Source organism: Brienomyrus brachyistius, chromosome 7, assembly GCF_023856365.1.
Source record: "Brienomyrus brachyistius isolate T26 chromosome 7, BBRACH_0.4, whole genome shotgun sequence".
Lineage (NCBI taxonomy): Eukaryota > Metazoa > Chordata > Actinopteri > Osteoglossiformes > Mormyridae > Brienomyrus > Brienomyrus brachyistius.
Window position 1 is genome coordinate 1,457,476 of NC_064539.1, and position 21,047 is coordinate 1,478,522.

Below are 21,047 nucleotides of genomic sequence, written 5' to 3' on the forward strand. Positions count from 1 at the left end.
AAGATTTCATGTAGACTCAGAAAGTGCATTCTGTTGAACACAGCATTATTACTGTAAATACAGGATATGTAGGGCTCTATCGCTATCTATGTATATTTTATGACCTAATATTGGCTTCGATCTGGATGTGAACACATGTGATTGCAAGCTACTGCTTTTATGGTGCTCGTCTGGTCTTTTGGCCATAAATAATTGAAGAAGTCATTCACAGTCCTCATTAAAGCTGGCATTATGTTTATAGATGATGTACCGGATCTACAGCGGTGCGTCACATTGACACCGGGACACGGATGTCAGGTGTTTCCACTGCTGGCCACATGTGAGATGGAACACGTTATGGCTGTATGATCCCTTCATTTGCACAAAGAAACTGACTGGAGTTGAAGGACAGGCTGAAGCTTCCAGGAAGCCTAGATCTGCAAACTAGGAAGAATGAGCAGTCCATACCCATAAATTCAATCCCAAGATGCTCTGCCAACACAGAAAGTTGACAACACAGAAAGAAAAAGGAGTTGAAGAGTTCATGAACACAGTCACTTACACATGTATACACAATCTAATCAGTTTCTCCTGAATGTGCTGTGGGAAATACCACTGCAAATATAAGTAACTGCATTTTAAAATGATAAATATTACACATGGTTTTCAACTATACATTTGAGAGGATCTCTAACACAATCCTTGTCAAATAATACTCAGTGAAAAAGTGATGTTCTTCTATCAGGAAACACTAGCAGTTCAAATACAGCAATTTTACTGTATTCAATCATATGAAATCATTAAAGATATAAATACTGGAAAAAAACTTTAAATACTGCAGCATGCGCATGCAAACTGTTTGCATCTATCAGACTAACTTCGAAACATCAGGCAGATTTAGTGTCCATATTATTACAATAAGATGGGTCTCCATTGATTGTCATGCTGCGATGAATCGTGCATCGAAGCTCTCCACACTAACTGCAGTTGTTAAAATACGCTACACGTTACAGCTTAGCACCCAAACACACATGCTGATTATTTCCAGTAGGAGAAAAATCAAGTGAATCAAATGAGTTTCTCCATTTGTTAATTAATACCGTAGGGCAAACCAGCTGGCAGCGATGATTCTCTCAGGCTAAGATTACTGTGAGAGCTACTGCTCACGGTATAGTTCACTCCAGGACACTGAACTATATACAGCAATTTTTAATTTGTTGTGAAACGAAAGGTTACTATGTGCACGGTTAAAAAATGGCTTAATAATAATAATAAAAAAAAAATGTATTCTTGTAATACTTTCATGGCACGGGTGTCCGTTGGATTCAGGAACACGTATACCATATATCAGCATGATTGAATGAAAAAAGAGATTTCATCAAATGTAGGTATTTAACTAATCAGAACCAAAATACCTTTCTTATGGGAAAGTACTGACTGCACACCTGTGTTTTTTCTGAATTGATGGAACACACAGCGAAAATACAGTATTTTTCTACTTTGTTCTGCACTGGAGGGCATAATTCAAATAACAAAACCAAAATTTCCCTAAATTTGACATCCAAGATCTCACTCATACTGATCCTGCCAACCGAATAATCATTAAATCTCAGGGTAGCCAAGAGTTCTACGAGTGTGAAAACTACATTAAATATTCAAATTCTCCAAGAGTATATCTCAAACACAAATCAGTTGTTGCAAAAAGTTATGGCCAAATGAATGAAATCTCAAGAAAAAAAAAAACTTCTACCAGACCGCAAAAATGATTGTAATGAATGTCAATGGTAGCTGACAGCACAGTGGAAATTTCCTTTCCAGTTGGTTTACTATATTGATTTTTGCTGGCAAAGAGGACATGCCAACTCTTGAAAAAAAATAGAACACGCTTCTCCAGTTTAGGTGACTGCAGAAAAACATCTAATTGAATTTTGAGAGTATCTCTCGACAACAGAAAGCTTTTCCCCTCTTCTCTTCCTTAAAGAGCAGGCAAATCAGTACTATTCAAATTAGTACTGCGCAGATCAAAACTAATGGGAACAAATCAATCAAATTGGCTGTGTCAAGCATTGCATGTAATGAATAATAATGACTGAAAGAGTGGTAACTGGTTTTGTAATTACTTTCAGTAAATGTCAAAATCCAGTCTTACTGTGAAGTTTGTTTTTTGTGCCCTACTGTTTAGGAGACAGGTACCAACAACCCAGCTGAGGGGGACGTTTTTGTGAGGTCACAGGTTGTCCCTCAGTCCATGCTGACGCCTACTATTTTCTCCTGCAAGCTGGCATCGTGTCAAATGACAGACTTATATGCGGCAGCTTGCAGAAACAGGCCATCGAAGGAGCTGATGCTTTGAACAGACTTCTGTGACATTAATGCCGACTGTTGGCTACCCCATGAGCCCTGAGGCATGTGACAGTCCCTGTCTGTGAGGCATTCCCTCTGCAGCGAGAGACAGGCCAGCTCACCACATCCTGGCTGCCGCTAACGAGCCTACCTCGGTGTTCCCTGTGACCTGGGCCTCATTCCCAAAGCATGCAAGCTGTTCCACTTTGGCAGAAATGCATTATGGGAAACACGGAGCATCTTTGCTTGTCCTTTACCATGAATAACATTCCCCTGTATTGTCAAGGACGCTTCTATGCCATTTCTCAGTCTACATCCTGGAATCCTGGTTCTCCATCCTGCAGAAGGGTCTCCTTTCCTACTGATGGCCTGGTTCCATCTCCACAACCACGTGGTTAACGAGGGCTGAGAGTAACAGATTCCCAATGGCCTGTGCTGCAGCAGAGGCTAAAAATACACCTGGCCCTGGTGTTTATCCTTTCAGGTCTTTTCCTTGTCTCATACGTTATCCCTGAAATAAATATTAACTGGAATGCTGTATCGAGATAAATCGTGATAGGGCACAAACAGCTGATTGCGATTAAGCCATTTAATCTGTTTCTTTATTAGACATCTTTCACTAACCAAATGGGGGGAGAAATAAATATTACACAGATACTTGACCAGGATGGTAATTCATTTTCTGTTAAATGTTAAGCCAAAGGTTAATAGTACATATTGGGTTTATAGAATCCTGCAGTGCAGTCATCCTGTCTTACTGTTGTGTACTGACAGTTTCTTCATCACGAAATAGAAATTCTTAAGCAAAGTGAACTCAGGGCACCCAAATATCTGATAGTGACTCAGTATTTAGCAGACTGTATTAACAGGCTACTACTAGATGATAAGAATCTTCCCAAATTCAAACAGTCCCTGGAAGCTACTCTAAGTTTATGGAGCTGGCTGGTAACTGGAACTTAAACACGAAAGCAAAAAGTCTGAACATGCAAGGAACAAGTATGGGAAAGACACACAACACAATAAAAACACACATAAAACCTCATCTGCCTGCAATCTGAGGAGAAAATGAAGGAACAGGAAGTAGTGTTGATTGAGCATGCTCCAGTCCAAGCAGAGACAGGAAGAGGTGACAGACGTACTGTAAAAGCTGGCCATTACGTAGTTTTGGCAGCGATCACCAGCAAATTCATTTGGGCACCTGAGAGGGAAACAAAAAAGTCACAGAGAGAAGAGAAGGGAAGAGAAGAAAGAAACGAGTGAGTTTACACCAGAGTCCATCATATACCCACGTGCATCGCTGGTGTCAGGCTGTCAAGGAACAAGAATGTCTTACAAACATCACGCTCTCATGTTTGTTAAAACATACTTACTTGAAATAAGTGCCAATCAGTGTCTAAACAGCCCTGTTAGCGTGTGAACTTCCACTGTTATTTGGAATTAAAATGGATTAGGATGGAGCAGGCCACGACGCAGCAGCAAATTGTTGAGTCGGAATCTTTAAACCGACCCTTATGATTATTTAGACAATGGCACACAGGGGATGTGAGAGGTGTGATGCCCAATGAAAATGGCCGCTTTTGCCGATTCATCTTTTGGACTCCTCCTAGGTTTCACGCAAACACACTCCCACACACACACAGAGAGAGTGAGTCCACAGGTGTGTAAGGATGAATCAGCTGTCTGGGTCTGAATGAACCCTTGGGAGGAGACAGTGATTGGAACTTCGAAAGAGGGATTAAACACCAGAGATGACACGTGCGGTTTGGTTCAGTAAATGCACATACGTTTTTGGTTCATGACTTTCATGGGCACAATGTCTTGACATCGATTCCCACTGAATCCTGGTAAGCACCTAAGGGGCAAAAATGGAATAAATACACAGTACTGATAATACAAATCATGCAAAACACCTTCTCAGCACAGTGATGAGAAAAAGGCCTTTATTGTATATTTGCACGTTCTGCTTCAATTCTTCACAACTTCACTGAAAACAGCAAAACCCACTTCCGACCTAAATTCAGCAAACAGGTTAAAGCAAGGCTTAGAACAAACTACAAACTTGTTTGCTGAAAACAGGTGATAAAGTCTCACTGAAATACAGTGTAGGGGGTGGTGATTACCCTCTCATACGTGCGTGGCATTAGCTTTCAAAAAGCCCAATTATCACAGTGATAATTTGTCTTCGACTTCCTGGCTGTTTGTCTGGTTGATTCAGTAATTATGGCCATTTCCACGTAATAAAAGATACTGCCGTATGTTACAGTGAGTCCCTCCAATCCAGCTATACATATAGTTGTACACAATGGCCAAGCAGATATGTTACATGAGTTTCTGCCAGGAATTTTTGTCATTCCTTGCTGGAGCACTAAAATCCATTGTCACCTGTAAGGTTAATGACCTTTTTTTCAGGTCACGGTGGAAACACTGCAAAGAAATGGTGCATTGCTGCAGAGTCATTCATTTTTCATTTATAAGGCTACCTCAGTCAGACAGAGTGTCGAACACAAGTGAGGATATTCCTGTTTATGGTCCACTTAGTCACCCATTAGATAGTCTCCACCACTGTGGCAGACTGTCAACCATGCAGATGTGATGAATTATCCTGACATTCAGCACCTATCGCTGCCTCAAGCCCATACAACCATTTCAGGCTTACACAAGACTTTCCATAATAAGGAAGGAATTAAAAATAGTCTGGAATGAAGGTCTTAGGCCAAGACTGAGTTGTTCCAATGCTCGTCTTTCATTAAGCTATCAGGTGACAGATGACAGCAGGGTGAGGTGAAGCCATCCTTAAGTGGGTATTTTGGCATGACAGATGTTGTCCCTGTACCCTCACAACTGTAGGACTAGTTGGATGCTGCTAGCTGGGCCCCAGACAGAGAAGAGTGGAACATCACTTCAGTTTAAATGTGTGTCTCCCTTCTCTCAGTCCTAACTGTTTACTCGCCATTCCACTAGGAATCATGTATGATGGCCTGGCCTGATTTGCCGCCTTAGTAAGGAAGTGTTGCATACCGGTACAGTACACATACCTGTATACTCTGTACTTCATTTGGGACTATAGTGCTTGGTTAATCATAACACAGATTAATCATTTTTAATACTCATGCAAGATATGTGTTAATTAACATATTTCCATTAACATTTTTCTGACAGACTACATTTAGATCCAGGTATACTGGAATGATTTTTGTTCACATGAACGTCATATTCATAGTCACTGAAATACCATTAAGCTTCAGATAAGCTAAAACATGCCCACTTCCTATGTGCAGCTGGGGTACTGATTACCCTTCCTGTCACTGTTAGAGGAACTGGGTCAAAACCTCAGAAATCCCGGTTCTCAGGAGGATATGGGATAGACGGGCCATTTGCGCAGGCTTAGATAGTTCTGATAACCCATCACTGCAAGATCTACAGGCATGGGCAAAGGAGAACGAAGCCTTTGGAGACAGCAAGATTTTTTCTGCTTAGTCACTGAAGTATTGAAGGTGAAATGTGATTCCTCGGTGGACGGTAAGCATCCCCTCTTATGCGTCCGGTGGATGACTGCCAGGGCCAGTCCGTATCCGCGCCAGGTGCTTAAAGCAAGCGGCACCAAGGACCCGCAGCCCTCTCCTGAGTTTGTATTGGAGGTCTCCCAAATCTCAAAAACTGAGCGATCAGCCGGACGGCACTGCAGCTGCTGCTGAAGGGAGGCGGAAAGCTTTAAAAGCTGCACTTTAGTCACTGAGTTACATAGTCTACAGACCCGTACATCATGATTTTTCCATTTCCTATGTGATGTACTGTTCTTATCACACTGTCCTTGCTCAAAGATCACAACTGATGGAAGGAAAACAGCTGTATTCATAAGTAAATTAGTACAGGAATTGAGTAATAATGATAATAAAGATACACTTATTTAACATTCGTACAGGCACATGGGAATCTGCCACTTTCACATCTCCTAGCTCTCCTCTGAGACTCACGGAAGCTTGGGGTCAGAGAGCAGGGTCAGCCATTTATCTGGCACCCTTGGAGCAATTTGCTTGCTAAAGGGCCCATCAAGGATATTACTCTGCCAGGTACAGGATTCAAGCCAGCGACCTTCCAGATACAGACACAGCTTCCTAACCCACAATGCCATGTATGGCCCCACATATACAAACACACTTGCAAAGAATTCAAGATTTTTTCACCTTTGCTATAGCACAAAATGCAATGTTTAATATTCCTTCTTTCAACTCCACTCTAAATGTTACCAAAAGAAAATTGTGTAAATTGCAACTGAGCGAAAAATTTGCTGACATTTGCTACTTGATACCTGATCACTGACTGCATTATGACACACAGTGCTGGGCAGGGAGAGCGAGCTCTGAAAATGTGCCCTTCAGCCACACAGCAGCCTCTCTAAGCGCTGGGAAAACATATTAAAGCCTCACTGTGCCATCTGCCATCAAGGCAGCTTCACATTTGTTGTTTAAGGTTTAACAAGCCCCATGTTGTCATATTAAGAGGTGCTGGAATAAGGGAAATTTTAGCAGAATGGGTGACTGTAGAGAGAGGTCCAGGTATTGGGTGTTACAGACAGCCTGTAAGTGGTAGAGTGTCAGACTTTGGGTTGGCACCCTGGCAGATGCCACGTGTGTGCGTGGGGGCGGGACCATTACTACAGCATCTTCTGAGAGACCCCACCTGCAGTGCCCTCTGAGCCTCAGTGCGTAAACATTAACCTGGCAGGTCTGGCACGGCTCGGCATCAAAGTATGGGGGGCCCTTGCCCATGTGACTGAGGTTCCTTATTCGCTCCTTTATTCTTCCCACCGGCATGTCGCTGTGTAATAATTTACCATAAACCCTCAGCGGACATCTGTACTTTAAACAAAGAGCGACCTTCACCTCTGCCCTGTTTTTCCACCCAAAAAGTGAAACGATGTAGGCAGCCATACAATTCAAGCAACATCCATGTATTAAAAAAGATGAATTCTGAGCTCTTAAAAGTTACAGATAAATAAATTAAAAGGCACAAATTTGAAGTGAGGGGGAAACATTAAACATCCTCTGGGCACTGAATATTAAATAAATGTTAGTGTTAGCCAAAAGGCAGATGAGCATCAGTCAGTATTCTGATCATCCTGGCAACACCTTCCAGCTGTGCCGGAGGGAGATGGTCAACACGTCCTACCTGCACAGGAGTTTGTTGGTGCCGGGAGTGACTTGGATGGTGAAACACGTTCCTCCATTTACACAGTAGTTCTTCTGACTCTCGGGGCAGCGTGTCTCATGGCTTGAGGTCCTCACGGGAGGTGTGGTGCTGGTGACTGCTGCAAGGAGGCAGAGGGGGGGGGGGGGAGATCATCATCTTCAACATCATCATCATCCATTCCAGCACTCCCAAACGCCCATGTCTGGTCTGGCCACAAGGTTACCCTTTCCGATGTGGGGATCAGCTGCATGGAAGTTGCACCTATTGCCCGTACTGGATAAGAGGACATTACTCTGACAGTCTGGACTGCTAAGGTCTGCTACTCACTCTCCAAATGCAAAAAAAAAAAATAATAAAATAATAATAATTAAAAAAATAATTAAAAATCTGCAAAAATCGAGACACTTGTCTCTATTCATCTTAGAAAATTATCAACAATATGATTCTTGTCATAATGAAAGATATTCACCTTCGTCAAAAAGGTTGTACTATTAGTAATCAGCTATACAAATCCTGAGTAATTGCTTTACTCAGTTTCAGCAGAAACATAGCACAGTAAATTAAGAAACCTGTACAGCCAGGGACGGCAAAGAACACTAACAATACTACTTCAAATGAAGCGATACATAACGTATTACATTACATTAATTCATACAATAAGTACCAAGACATTCATCCATACATTTTCCGTACCCGCAAGTCCCATGAAGGGTCGTGGGGGTCCGGTGCCTATCCCAGAACCTACGGACGCCACATACGGAATAACCTAGCACAGTGTGCCAACCCATTGCTCGGCAAGTAGCAAGACACAGAACATTTACGTAATTAACACAAAAAAAACTTAACTGCTCTTCAAATACTTTCATCAGATTAAAACACATCTCTGTATATCCCACTAAAGAGCTTCATGGCTTGGAGGCTCACCTCTGGAGTTTCTGTGAGCTTTGGGCACGTGGAGATGCATTTCCCCTCTCCTGCACCGCGAAACGGAGATGAGATTCCCTACAGGATCGATTGCCTGAGCTGCGAGCGCTCTGCGTGCGTCTCTAAAGTCCGCCTTGCCGCTACCTGTTCGCCCTTACTGCAGGGGACAGCTCAAACAATTTAAATAAGCACTTTTCCCAATGCCTCTGCCTCAGCTACACGTCACAGTGCTGGCATTGGGAGATCTTACGCATCACAGAAATGCAGCTGTGGCAGAAAGCACGTCAGAACTTGGACGGGCTTCTGTGGCTTTAGGGCAAAACGAATAGGCAGGGAGCAATCAGAGCGCCTGCCAGGGGAGGGGAAAACAAAACAAAAAAAGCGAACAGCATTTTCAATAAACAAGTGGGATCGCTTGACGTGAGACACGCATCATCCTCCCCCTTTATATTGGTGCCTCTCCGATTAGGGGCCCAGAATGAGTATCGGGGGAGGAAAAGGGGGAAACAACATGCAATAAAAGTGACAGGCGTCCCAAAAGCCATGCTGTGGACTTCTCAAGTGTCGCAAGACCAGGCGTGTGATTGCACATACAAATTGCGCCATTAACAGCCTGCTTTGCAGGAGCTGACATTTCTAAAAACTTTCCCGTGGTCATATAGATGTTTATGGCCCCTCTTATCCATTCAGTTGTAAATGAAACGTGACTTGGATGCCAGTCCTTAAAAATGAGAAGACATGAGCCTGTGGGCTCCTTAACTCCATCTTCCCATTGACAGGAAAATTGAGTTAACATATAAATCAGAATTTAAATTATGATTTCATAGGTCACAGATCTCATCATGTATAAAACATTTCTGGCTAAATATGATTTCATCTGCGTGCTCTAAAGCATCTTTCACAAACACGATGGCCATTGTTTAACCAGGTAACTGATTTTTTTTTGTTTCTCAAAATTTAATTATTTGCTTTTCTTCAATTATGGACATCAAAACACAAGGCATAACTCAAGGGATGATAACATCCTTGAGGTTCAAAAACAAAAAAATAATGTCGTATCAAAGCGAATAAATGTCAACCAAACAGTACTATCAACTTATGTGATTAACCATTCACATTCACTGCAGCAGCAAAAACACAAACTTTGGTTGAAAATAAAGGCACACTTTATTCATCCTTGCAAAACTCATTCATTGCAAGCTGATCATAGATCAAATTTCACCCCCCCCCCCCAGTCCTGTGCTGCACTATGTGGAGATGCTCATGACAGACAGGGAGAGCCAAATAAGAGAACCCCTTTCAGAAGCAAGCATGGTATTCTAAAGGGAAAACTTGCCCTTTTCAGATTGATCCTGGCCATTGCAGCAGCCCTCCATGGCTCATTCCGTCCTCTAAAGAGCACGGAAAGACAGAAGCAGCTTCCCAATCCGATGGTTTTCACTTCATTTAAAGAACCACATAGACAGTTGCACTAAATGTCACAGCAATAGACCGTAATTTTTTTTTATGTTTATTACATTTGCTTAATGATATGTAGTACAGGAAACCATTTTTTAAAAAGTTTTTATAATAATACAACCATAAACCCTAACCCAATAGTCCAGTAATCCAAAGAATATCACCAGAGGACCCCTTTAAAAAAAAAAGAAAAAAAAGGGCCTGATTTGTAAAGTGAAACTACAACGGGACCGCAGAGTAGCCCCTTCTGCCGGTGTGGGTTTCAGTTTCAATGCAGCAGAACAGAGCTTTACGTTCCTGAACGTCCGACAGTAGGAGGCGCCGGGGATTGATCCGCTTCCATTTTTTTATTTATTTTTTTTTGCTTGCGCAAAAAGAAACTCAAAACTTGGACGCAGACATGTGGTACAATGCGGCAGTCAGGCAGTGCCCCACCCCCCTCTCTTCTCCTGCCCTGCCCCCCACTGCACACGCCTGGGATTTCTGCAGTCCTTGCACATTATAGCGTCCAGCAACATCCATTGGAGGAGGCAGACTATGGGGCGTGGTCAAGGACACAACACAATGCACTGCACCACTGTTCTGGCAAAAGACAAGGACACCCTGAAATCTCAAATGAATAAAATAACCCCAATGTCTAAAACAGCTCAGAAAGGTCACTTCATAAAACAGAACACTCTGGATTTTCAAACATGACCTTTTGAGCACATTGTCCTGTTATATATATCAGCAAGAAAATTACATATGCTTATTTTTATAATTCTTATTAGAAGCTTTCTTTCACAAATCCGACAACAGCTTTTCTGCGCACACAAGAGATGTTTGTGGGGATTCCACATATGATGAAAGATGCCAGACTGGCATTGATACCAGACACAGGTGTTTTTTTATTTTTTTAAATGTACCTAAGAACTGCATTTCTGGTTTGTTAATTGCAGCGACATGGTAACAAAACAGAGGTATCCAAGGCAGCGTAAACTAGACCTGAGACCTTCTGCACCTTAATTCAGCGACTAAGCAGATGATTTGAAACGACTCGCACCGGGCACTGGAAAGGGTTTGGCTGAAGGGCGAAAGGGAGAGAAGCGGAGTGTCGGGCTGAGATGCTGTGCACTGGTGGGGAGGGGAGGAGGTCTTCGGCTCTCTTCGGCACAGCTCTGTCCGTATAGTGACGCCGCAGTCTCACATGGTGAGTCATCCCCTCGGCTGGCGAGGGAGTGGCGGGGCTTCACGGGCCGCGCCAAGCGTTCCTCATACCGACCAGCCCAGGTCGGTAGCATCTGCAAGCCGGGCCCAGCAGATGATTAATTTCACAGAGCCACGGGCCGGCACCTGCCCACCCGCGATTCACGCTGACTGCCAATTCGCACCCACCCTCGGGGAGGTCTGAGGGTGCGGCGTCGTTTGCTTGCTCGCTTACCTCAGAGGCACATTCCAGTTTCGCCTCTGGTCTGAGACACACATCTATATGTGTAACATATTCATACGCTCACCCACAAGCTTGGAACAAAAACATGCTTAAAAAGGACTTATAGAATAAAAGACGGCTAATTATTTCTGAAGGAGGGATAAACTGCAGCTCGGAACATTGAAATCCCAGTTCCATTTGCGAAGGTTTGTGTCCTTGTATCGAACCGAGTTCCAAAAAGGAAACTTTTCCTGTCAGACTAGGAGCCTTGAGGCCACATCTTGCAGTTCAATAAATAATAGTTAAGTGCAGTGTTAAAATGCAGGCCTAGCTGGCATTTCCAATTTGGCATTACGTGGGAATGCAGCCCCTCCGAGTGCCTACAACTCTGCAGCAGAGTGCCCAATACAAGCTAACCAATCAAGTTAAAAATTCAGCTTAATTTATAAAAGCCGTCTTACTGCAAATAAATAGCAGGGAGAAAGGGACACCCTCCCCAATGGTTTCTTATTCTTGAGGTAAATACTGGAAAGCATTTTGCTGGCATGAAATAAAACATCCTCTAACATCCCTTAAGCTTCATTAAATAGTTAAGCTGCTATTTGTGATTAGCGGCTCTAGTGTCCACCTTAAATCCTCATTCCTTGGTTAGGATTTGCCCTGTTTAAGGATTAGCCCGACAAATAATGGTTTGCGTTTAGCCATTGCCGTTTGCTGCCCTACAAAAATAAAAAATAAAAAAACACAAGTAACTGGGACAGTGCAGTGGACCAGTTAGTGTGGTTGTTCTATCAGGTTTATGCATATGAGATTTCCTAAGAGACCTTCACCAAGCTGCATGTCTAGCCTAGAATCAGCATTGACTAGGAAGGTCACAGACTCCACAGCATATATTCTTCATCATTCCTCCTCTTATTAAGCAAGCCCTTTCACAGAATTTCCATATGAAAAAAGACCAACTAGGTAAAAGTAAGTAAAGGAAGCAAATAATTAAGCCAACAAAAGCTTGTAAATATTTACTGATGCTTACCAATTAAAAAGGAAAGAATACTAATTAAACTATGGATTACATCATTGTTTTTCCACCGTGCACACTTACTGAAAAATGCTGCTTTATGGAAAGTGTGCCGTGGCAGAAAAAAGGTTGGGCAACACTGGATTACATTATTAGTGTAGCTCACATTCTTGAATATATTATGAAGAGTTTCATATTTAAAATCAAAATCATGCATTCCAGTATCTACTCCGCTTACAGAAAGCTGCACATGCCAACAAACTACAAAGGTTCACAACCGATCACGATCCAGTACGGAATGATCATACTGAAGTTAGCCAAGTCTATGAAGAGAGATTTACCATCTACAGCATATCAGTCACCTTAGAGTAAGTTTTCATTCTTTTGTGATCAAGCCATCTTGCTGGGGGGAAAATAATTAACTGGTATGGATATGTAATACAAATATTACAAGAATGATGATTATCTATAGCCAGTTTTCACAAACTGGTCAAATGTATGCTGTGGCAAAACCATTTAATAAGACCTAGTTCTTTAATTGACGTCCTACAATAAGTTCACTTGCAATGGAAACAGTGTATCAAAAAACAGGTCAGTAGGACAGTACCTCTCTCTAGAACACTTAACATAAACAAAGATAAACTTAACAGGAAAGGACAAAGCGCAAACAAAAAGGGAATCGTAAGACAAATGTCATTATCATGTGAAGCACAAATTGTTAAATATGGGTTATTATCAAGTCACGCATTTCCTTTGGCTCATTACATTGGCCAAGAACAGCGGCATTATAAACAGGACTCTGCTGGCCTGTCCCATTTTACAAATATGGTGGCCAAGTAAAGAGAAAGAACATTTCCGATAGCACACTGCCAATGAGAGTCCCTGCCTGATGGTCAGCAAAAGGGCTCAGACTGATGAAGAAACCATGCACCCCCAATGCTTTCGCACAAACACAGGGTGTGTTGTTTAACCTCAACTGGACGAGTCCAATAAGCTAGCACAGTTAGTTAAGGGGTCCCAACACGAGAAGCCTGAGATGGCACCTGAGTCCGCCAGGATGGAGTCACTCACCAAAAACACAGACCACAAAACACTTCCAGGTGGCCATCTTCATCTGAGGATCCGACAGCCGGATAATGACCCCCAAGATAAAACAGCCTCTTACATCATACTCACGACATACTCAGAGAGCCTCAGACCATAGAATTCGGAAAACACGTGCCATTCCCCATCACCCCAAGAGCAGAGAAGCTCGGGTATTCCTGAGCTGTGGAGGTCCTTGGTGTCGGCCTACATTCTGACAGCAGACATGCTGGGCTATAGGTTCAGAGCGCGGCATGATGCTACACAATATGAGCAACAGCATCTGCTTTACTTGGGAGCGTCATGCGATCTGTTAATTACTCCCGCGCCACCTCCCATCAATCCAGCAGCCATTCTGGCCACGTGGAGGAAGCTGCCTGTGGAAATGACAGCTGCTACGAGGGGGGAGGGACCACCTTCCCAAAGAACAGCATTTTTGTGGAGCCAAACGGCACTAGGGCTTTGTTTATTTAAAAAAAAAAAACACACACGCGCACACACACACACACACTCAGCACTGCCATTTATACAAACAACTACACAGGAAACATTAAGCACCTTAATCTAGCCTAAAGCAGCCATTTTACAAGGCTCTCACATTAAGGAGCATCTCAAACAGGGTCACCATGCATCCCCGCCTCATTCCAGCCTTGCTAGAGCATTGGCCTCAGGACCTCATCTATCAAGTTTATCCGTTTGGAGCAGAAGTGCTGTTTGCCTGGAAGACTGGCACTTTAGCAACATGGACATGCTGCCGGCCCACACCACGGCCCTCAGGGCAGCTTTCTCCCACCAATCTGTCGAGTCATTAGCGGAAACAGTGAACCCAATTGCTCCCTTAATCTCTCCTCCCCGCCAGCTCTGACTCCAACAAATGGAGGCTTGCTTGACTTGATAGTTTCCAAGACAAGATGACAATGAGGCCTCCTGCAAGGAAATGGTGGTCTATCCTTCAATCAGCAAAGCAAAATTTATGCTAACCTGCACCACAGTCAAAATTTCTGAGGGAAAATGTAAAATGTTGTCCACTCTGCAACCGTAAGTCTGAGCCCATTTTAAAGCAGTTTTTAAATCAACCAGTGGGGATTCCATTTCCAGAAAGGAAATTATACTTTGGGATGCACAACTACAGCCCAAAACCTGCTCCATGACCCATGACCTTTGAGTGACAAGCAGCCAGCTTCTCCTTATAGCTGCTGACCCTACATCATTAGAAGGGATGAACTGCACATTTATCATGCATTCAGAAAGACTTATGCAATATTAAATTGAAGATATCATATCTTGCATGGTAATTACGACTGAATTATTGCAGTTTGTGATAAAGCCTGAATTATGCCGTTACCTGGACGTTAGTGTGATGGTAAGGCTTGTTGCCTCAGGTGCATCTAAAATCAAATTTATATTTTACACAACAAACCAAGTTTGGTCTATTGTCTGTACTTTTTTGTGGGGGGGGGGGCTTCATTCTAGCATCAGGTAGGGTATAAGGACAGTGACCCTAAGAAGGTAATTTAGCAAACACAGTGCTCACTTAACTGAATCCACTGTGCTGGAGCTGTGTCTTTTAGCAGCAGGACCTGAGAGCAGCAAAGCATCTCTGCAGCTCCCAGCCCCCTTTCACCTGGTCGCCAGTCACTTCCTTGTCTGGTTTCCCCTTAAGTCGCTCCCACAGAAGTGCTGCCAATTATAGTCCACGGTGAGGGGTATTAAACTGGATCTACCTGCTGCAAACAGGCTTTTAAAGCAGGTCGACTGACGACCTCTGGCTATCCCTTTGATTCTCCCACCCCCCAAGAAGGAAGGTGGCGGAATCTAAGGATGTGTGAGAAAATGCTGGGAATTTATAGTGACAGGTGGTCCGGTTTACCAATGGCTGCGTGTCAGGAGATACATGAGTTACACTACATCTGAGTTTTAGTGAGCAGAATGTCAGACATATTGAACAAGTTAGAATATTAGACAGACTGTACAATTCATGACAAACTAACAACATGGCAATGGGCAAAATATTTAACAGTTTACCATATAGCTCATTTACTCTATACTGCACTCCATAAGTCCTGCCCCTTGTTCTATATGACCAAGGAGAGCAGTGTGGTATTGGTTACGCTATGATCTGTGACCCTTGGGTCGTCATAATCCCTGCCCTCCAGACCGATTTAAGGAGGAAATATTGATTGGACGCATCGTTCTGAAAGTCCGATACCTGACGGGAAAACTGGACTACTTAGGGTGATAGTGTCCAGTCCTGTCGTCACAATCAATAGTTCAGCATCTCCCTCCACTGCCACTCTAAATACAGGCAGGGGAAAAAAGGATTTTAGCCTACGGAAGCTGAATGGAATATTTAAGAAGCAGAGGCCGTTACTCTTTGCCTTTCTTGATGTTACTCACAGCCAGGGTATGCTTGCAATGCATGAGTAATTGAGTAATTCAAGGTTTCCAACGAAATGAGAAGCCAATTAGCTATTATACTACACAAAGAACAAACAATGCATACAATTTTTTTTCCCGTCAATAATTTGCAGACTTCCATCAAACAAATATTTGTCCTTATTGGCTACTAGCTGATTAATATCAAGGATGGATGCACTTTGAGAGAGAACACACGAGTACAGTGGGATTGTAGAGCAGTACTGCAGCAAGTATTCATTCCACTGCGGGTGGATTAGCAGGCTTTTTATAGCTATGTCTGAAGTATAATCCAATTATTCTCTTCTTCTATTATAGAAAGGCAAACTGATTCAATGGCTGAGCTATACAAACTGACATGCTAAGAAATGTCAGTAACATGGACTATGACTAATATTTTTATTAGAAATAATCAAACTATTATTTTTCAATTATCACGCTACAAGTTTCATATTTGTATTTTCACAGCCAACTAGGCTATTGTATTATGATTGACAATCACAACTGTTTATTTTCAAATTGTAACTAGTAATGCAGAAAGGACAGTAGTATGCGTCATGCATGGAAACACACAGGGAAAACCAGTAATATGAGTCATGAGTCCAACCTTTTTCTTGCCTTCAAGTTGTTAAGACATGCTGTTACTCTTACTCATTTTTCTTAAAGTGATACACCCTTGACATTTTAGCATCATTTTATTATACAATGCATCTTAAGAAAGCATTATCTATCATTTTGCAATTCACATCTATGCCCAGTTAATATAATTACAGGAATACAGCTTATAACTATAGCTAATATTGTAACTACCATAAATAACTGATCTTTTAGGATATCATTCTGCCTCTGACAGTTAACAGGCATATTACTATTAGTCAAACACTGTAAAGATGGAACTCAGGAACCAGAAACATACCATAACAAACAGTGTCTCATGTAACACAAAACAAATTGTTACTACATTAACTAAAAAACTGATTTTGATTGTTCTCAAATGGCCTGGTTGGTAAAAAGTAATCTTCATGACTGCTGCGTTGTTACACATGAAATCAGGAGCCAACAGTGCATTCAATTAGCCTTAGTATCCATCACAACCAATCAGGATTTACTTCCTGTAAGCACTTCCATTAATGCCTCAGTTAATCTCACTGATTGACCCTCCTACTTCAGTGTCATCTATCAAAAAGAAGGAAGTGCATTCCTGTCATTTTTTCTATGTATGATCTATAAAATAAGTAACCCCATCTCCACACTGCATCTAGTTTTCATTAAAGCTTTCCACCAAATTCGGAGACCATGCTAAAAGTTTATAATAAAACTACAGAGACCAAAAAGAAATTATCACTACACATACACACACACACACACACACACACACACACACACACACACACACAGAGTATAATCATATCTTTTTGGGGATCACTCATTCATTTCTATGGGAAAAATGCTAATGCTAACTATGTCGACCTTAACCCCTACCCAGCCCTAACCATAACCATAAGTAACCAAACAAAATACAACAGTTTTTGCATTTTTAGTTTTTTCATTGCAGTTACATATTTTTATAAAATAGAGTTTCCTCACATGAGGACAGGAAACTGGTCCCCATAAAGTAACAAAAACGGGTATCCATCACATTGTGGGGACATTTGGTCTCCACAAGGTAAGGTATACCTGGGCCATACACACACACACGCACACACACACACACACACATACACACACACAAATAGAGCACTTTGTGAGGTAATGTTGAAGTCAAGGTGAAAAAGCACTTAAAGCAGGTAGGGCTCTTAGTGGCAGTAAGAGACTGAATATAGCATTAATCCATCACGTCAATGGAGGTTAAAAATAAACTCTTTAAATCTACTGTCATGTAAGGCAATCTAAGCCTTTAATTTTTTTTCTCCTAACCAGAAATGCAGAATATAACTAAAACAGTATGTATAACAACCCAGTAGCAGTCTGTCAATGGTCCATTTATTTAAATTTTAAAGTGTATGGACTACATATTAAAGCAAAAGATGATCTCTTTTAGGGCATATGTAGAAAACAGAACTATTTCCCCCCAAGTAATTTGCCAGCTAAACACATAATAGCTAAGTCAGAAGCTAAGTGACAAGAGATGTTGGTGACCTTTACCAACAAGCAGAGGGAACTGGCAGCAGAAGACACCAGCACAATCCATGTGCAGACTGCGGAGTTTGTGGAGGAGTATAGATACTGTATATGGGCACTATCTTTGATAGCATGCTCAGGTTTGCCTCCAACACTGAGGAGATTCTAAGGAGATGCCAGCAGTGGCAGTATCTCCTGAGGAAACTCAGCAGCTTTTGAGTCAACAAGAACATCTTGAGGACATTATACTACTCCTTCATTGAGAGTGTCATAACATTCTCAATAATCTGCTGGTTCCATGCCACCACTCTGTATGACAGAACCCGCCTGCAGAGGACAGTCAAGGTGTGCTCTAAAATAATTGGATCCGCAGTCAGAACTTTGTCCTCCTTTTGTGAGCTGAATCCTACACGACTCTTTACATGTGCTGTTCCCAGCCTTTGAGTGGCTTCCTTCTGGGGGCCGAATCCGCTGCCTGTTCCAAAGGCTGTTCAACTTGTGAATATGAAGCCACTAATACCCTCTGGCTTTATGCACCAAACCGCATAAAGGTATAACCACATTCTCATTCCGCACTACTGACTGACCTCCCCAATTTTGCATCTTTTTTGCGTCTGTTAATTTACTTACTTGCAACTGCAATTTTGCACCTTATGTATATACTGAGAACAATTTTATCACTTTATTTCTTTACTTTTATTATTATTATTACTTTTATTCAGATTTTTTATTTTATTTGTTCTGTTTCTTTAATGTCTGGGTCTGTGTCTGTGCAACACTGCTCTACGTGCCTCAAATTGCCCATCGGGAACAAATAAAGTTTTTTTATTTGATTTGATTTGAAGTCAAGACACGGCACATACCAGAAATGAAAAAGTGAATGAAAAAGCTTACATAGAATTTACATTGTCTAGGTTTTGCTTCTTATGAATACAACACGATAAATTAGATAATCGTTATCAGACAAGAGGGGACTTTATCCTTATTTTCATCACAGGTGCTGAGCATGGCCCAGGAATTAAAACAAAGATTTGTCATCACTGGGGGAGGGAGGAAGCCTTGAAAATACTGAGCAGTGCAAAGCGTAAATGATTTTTTTAAAACAGATCTCAGTGGTACTTTGTGATACTGCCCAATCCTGACCAAACTCGTTGAAGCACATCTCCATCAGATTTACTTTGATTGTCTCTAAACAGAGTAAAGAAGCCTCTGTAATTAGACAGTGGATGACTCAGCTGCCCTGGGGGCTTTAGAGACTCTACAGTAGGTGTGGAGATGGGAGGTAGAGATCGAGATTGAGACGCCATGCAGCCCATCGACTCCCTCGCTGCCCGTGCTCTTATAGCCTTACAATAATTACCAATAACATTACCTTATGGAGGAGCTGTCGGTACATATTTATTTATATTTTAATATCTTTTTGTCTGTAGGGAATTTAATGGTTGATGAGTCCCACCCAACCCACTCCTTTGAATGTTTCATGATTTTTATGAATGTGACGTTCAAAGTTGGGATGGTAGCCAACCAGTATATGTTAGTGCTCAGAGTGTGTGACTGAAGCTACCCGAAGTGACCCAGATGTCCAGACTTCACGTAATGAAACGGCCACAATCCATTACGCAGTGGGCAGTAGTCCAGCGCATTTACGAATGACCAAAAGAATGAAACAAAAGCGAAAATAAAGGAATGAGAATGGGGGGAAGGACCCTCACTCGTCACGACAGGATTGCACTGTAAGATGATACAGAAGACGACTACCCCCAATGCTCTCTGTGGCACTTCTCACGCAACCCATTTGTCCCCTAACAATGACATCTGTGGCAATGGGGTGGGGGGACAAAATATTCTGGAAGAGGCACTTCTCCCCTCCCCCCGTCCCACTGCAGACACACTAGGATCAAAATCAAGTGAAGACGACCGATGACGGTGAATCCATGAAAGCAGGGCCTAGTCAAATACACTGGTCCAGGTTCTCCATACTCTTCCATTAATATAATAAAAGTAAAGTTTTTCCAATACACATTGTACGTGTTACCAAACTAGCCAGATTATAAATGATTTGACCACTGTCCTCCTAGGGAACTTGGAGCTTCCCAGTGTTCTGACCAGCAAACTGCTATATTTGTCTTACAACAAACAGTTTCTTTTTGGTAGTTAACTATCTCCTTTCCAAAACCCCCAGTGTTCTGCAGCCCAATGGAATTCTGTCCACGGACAAGTAGCAGGGAACCCCTACACTACCTTACAGACGTCACCCCTCAACTAAATCATAGTATTAGTATCACTGCTTGCATTAAGTAAAATCTTTTCAAACTGAAAACTGATCAATAATGAGAAAGCAATGACAGTGATAAACATTAGCAGGATAAGCAGCTATGTCACAGATGTATTTCCAGGGAGACAGCGTTGAAGGTTAAATTTAACCATTTTGTCAAGCTTTTCTGAAGGCACATACAGAGACCTGATACTGACAAATGAAATCTGATGTGGTGGGCCAGCAATCTGCATTATGAGAAATAAACATTATACTGAAAAAAGTAGATGATAGACTCAATTTAGAAAGCAGCACAGAAAGCAGGTTGGCTTGTCTTCAAATAAACATTGATCCTGCTTATACCCTCAGTAGTCATGCTCACAGTCCAGGGTGAAAAAAATACATAAAAACCATGTAAGAGCATGTAACTTTAAAATCCCACTGTGGGCAAACTTATTCCTTCACGTGCACACTGTATGTAGAAAGAAAGGGGAAACAGGGGGCTTTAAAACTGTTATCTGTGCTCATCTGAAACATCAGTGAATGCGCATGGTGCAGCTTCAGATGTGCAGCACCATCTAGACCACCACGTCACTCCCTCCCCACCTGACGGGCTGAGCAGATGTCACTGCAAAGACAGACTGCCCCGCCCCCCCCATTTCATTTCTGCTGAGTCACTTAAGAGGGACAAAGGGACAAGCACAGAGACCCATTAGAGTCATTTACTTTGAATAGAAATAAAAGCAGGGACACCATTTCCGTTATTGGCAAGTTAATTGCCAGATGTCACTTAATTTTGCTGCTGTTAAATTAGGGCTTGGGGCCTCACTTGGCCTTTCATCTAATTAATTAACCCC

General features: G+C 42.2%; 2 protein-coding genes across 14 annotated transcripts in view; one reads left to right on the forward strand and one right to left on the reverse strand.

The window, feature by feature from the left end:
• fut10 (fucosyltransferase 10) overlaps positions 1–2,953 on the forward strand; it is a 37,753-nt gene extending 34,800 nt beyond the window's left edge. For both annotated transcript variants that reach the window (XM_049021309.1, XM_049021306.1), the window contains one exon: positions 2,162–2,953. In XM_049021309.1, coding sequence (XP_048877266.1) covers positions 2,162–2,204 — 43 coding nt within the window. In that variant the 3' untranslated portion in view covers positions 2,205–2,953. The remainder of the gene's footprint in view (positions 1–2,161) is intronic.
• The window catches only part of nrg1 (neuregulin 1), a 61,498-nt gene that overhangs the window by 6,556 nt on the left and 33,895 nt on the right, over positions 1–21,047 (reverse strand). For 3 of the 12 annotated variants that reach the window (XM_049021297.1, XM_049021291.1, XM_049021290.1), the window contains 3 exons: positions 7,492–7,630; positions 3,462–3,520; positions 448–471 (listed from right to left, as the gene is read on the reverse strand). In XM_049021297.1, the coding sequence (XP_048877254.1) occupies positions 448–471; positions 3,462–3,520; positions 7,492–7,630 (222 nt within the window). Of the gene's footprint in view, positions 1–447; positions 472–3,461; positions 3,521–4,106; positions 4,175–7,491; positions 7,631–8,436; positions 8,751–21,047 lie in introns of those variants that run through there. The other 9 variants (XM_049021299.1, XM_049021296.1, XM_049021295.1 and 6 more) reach the window with 5 other exon arrangements.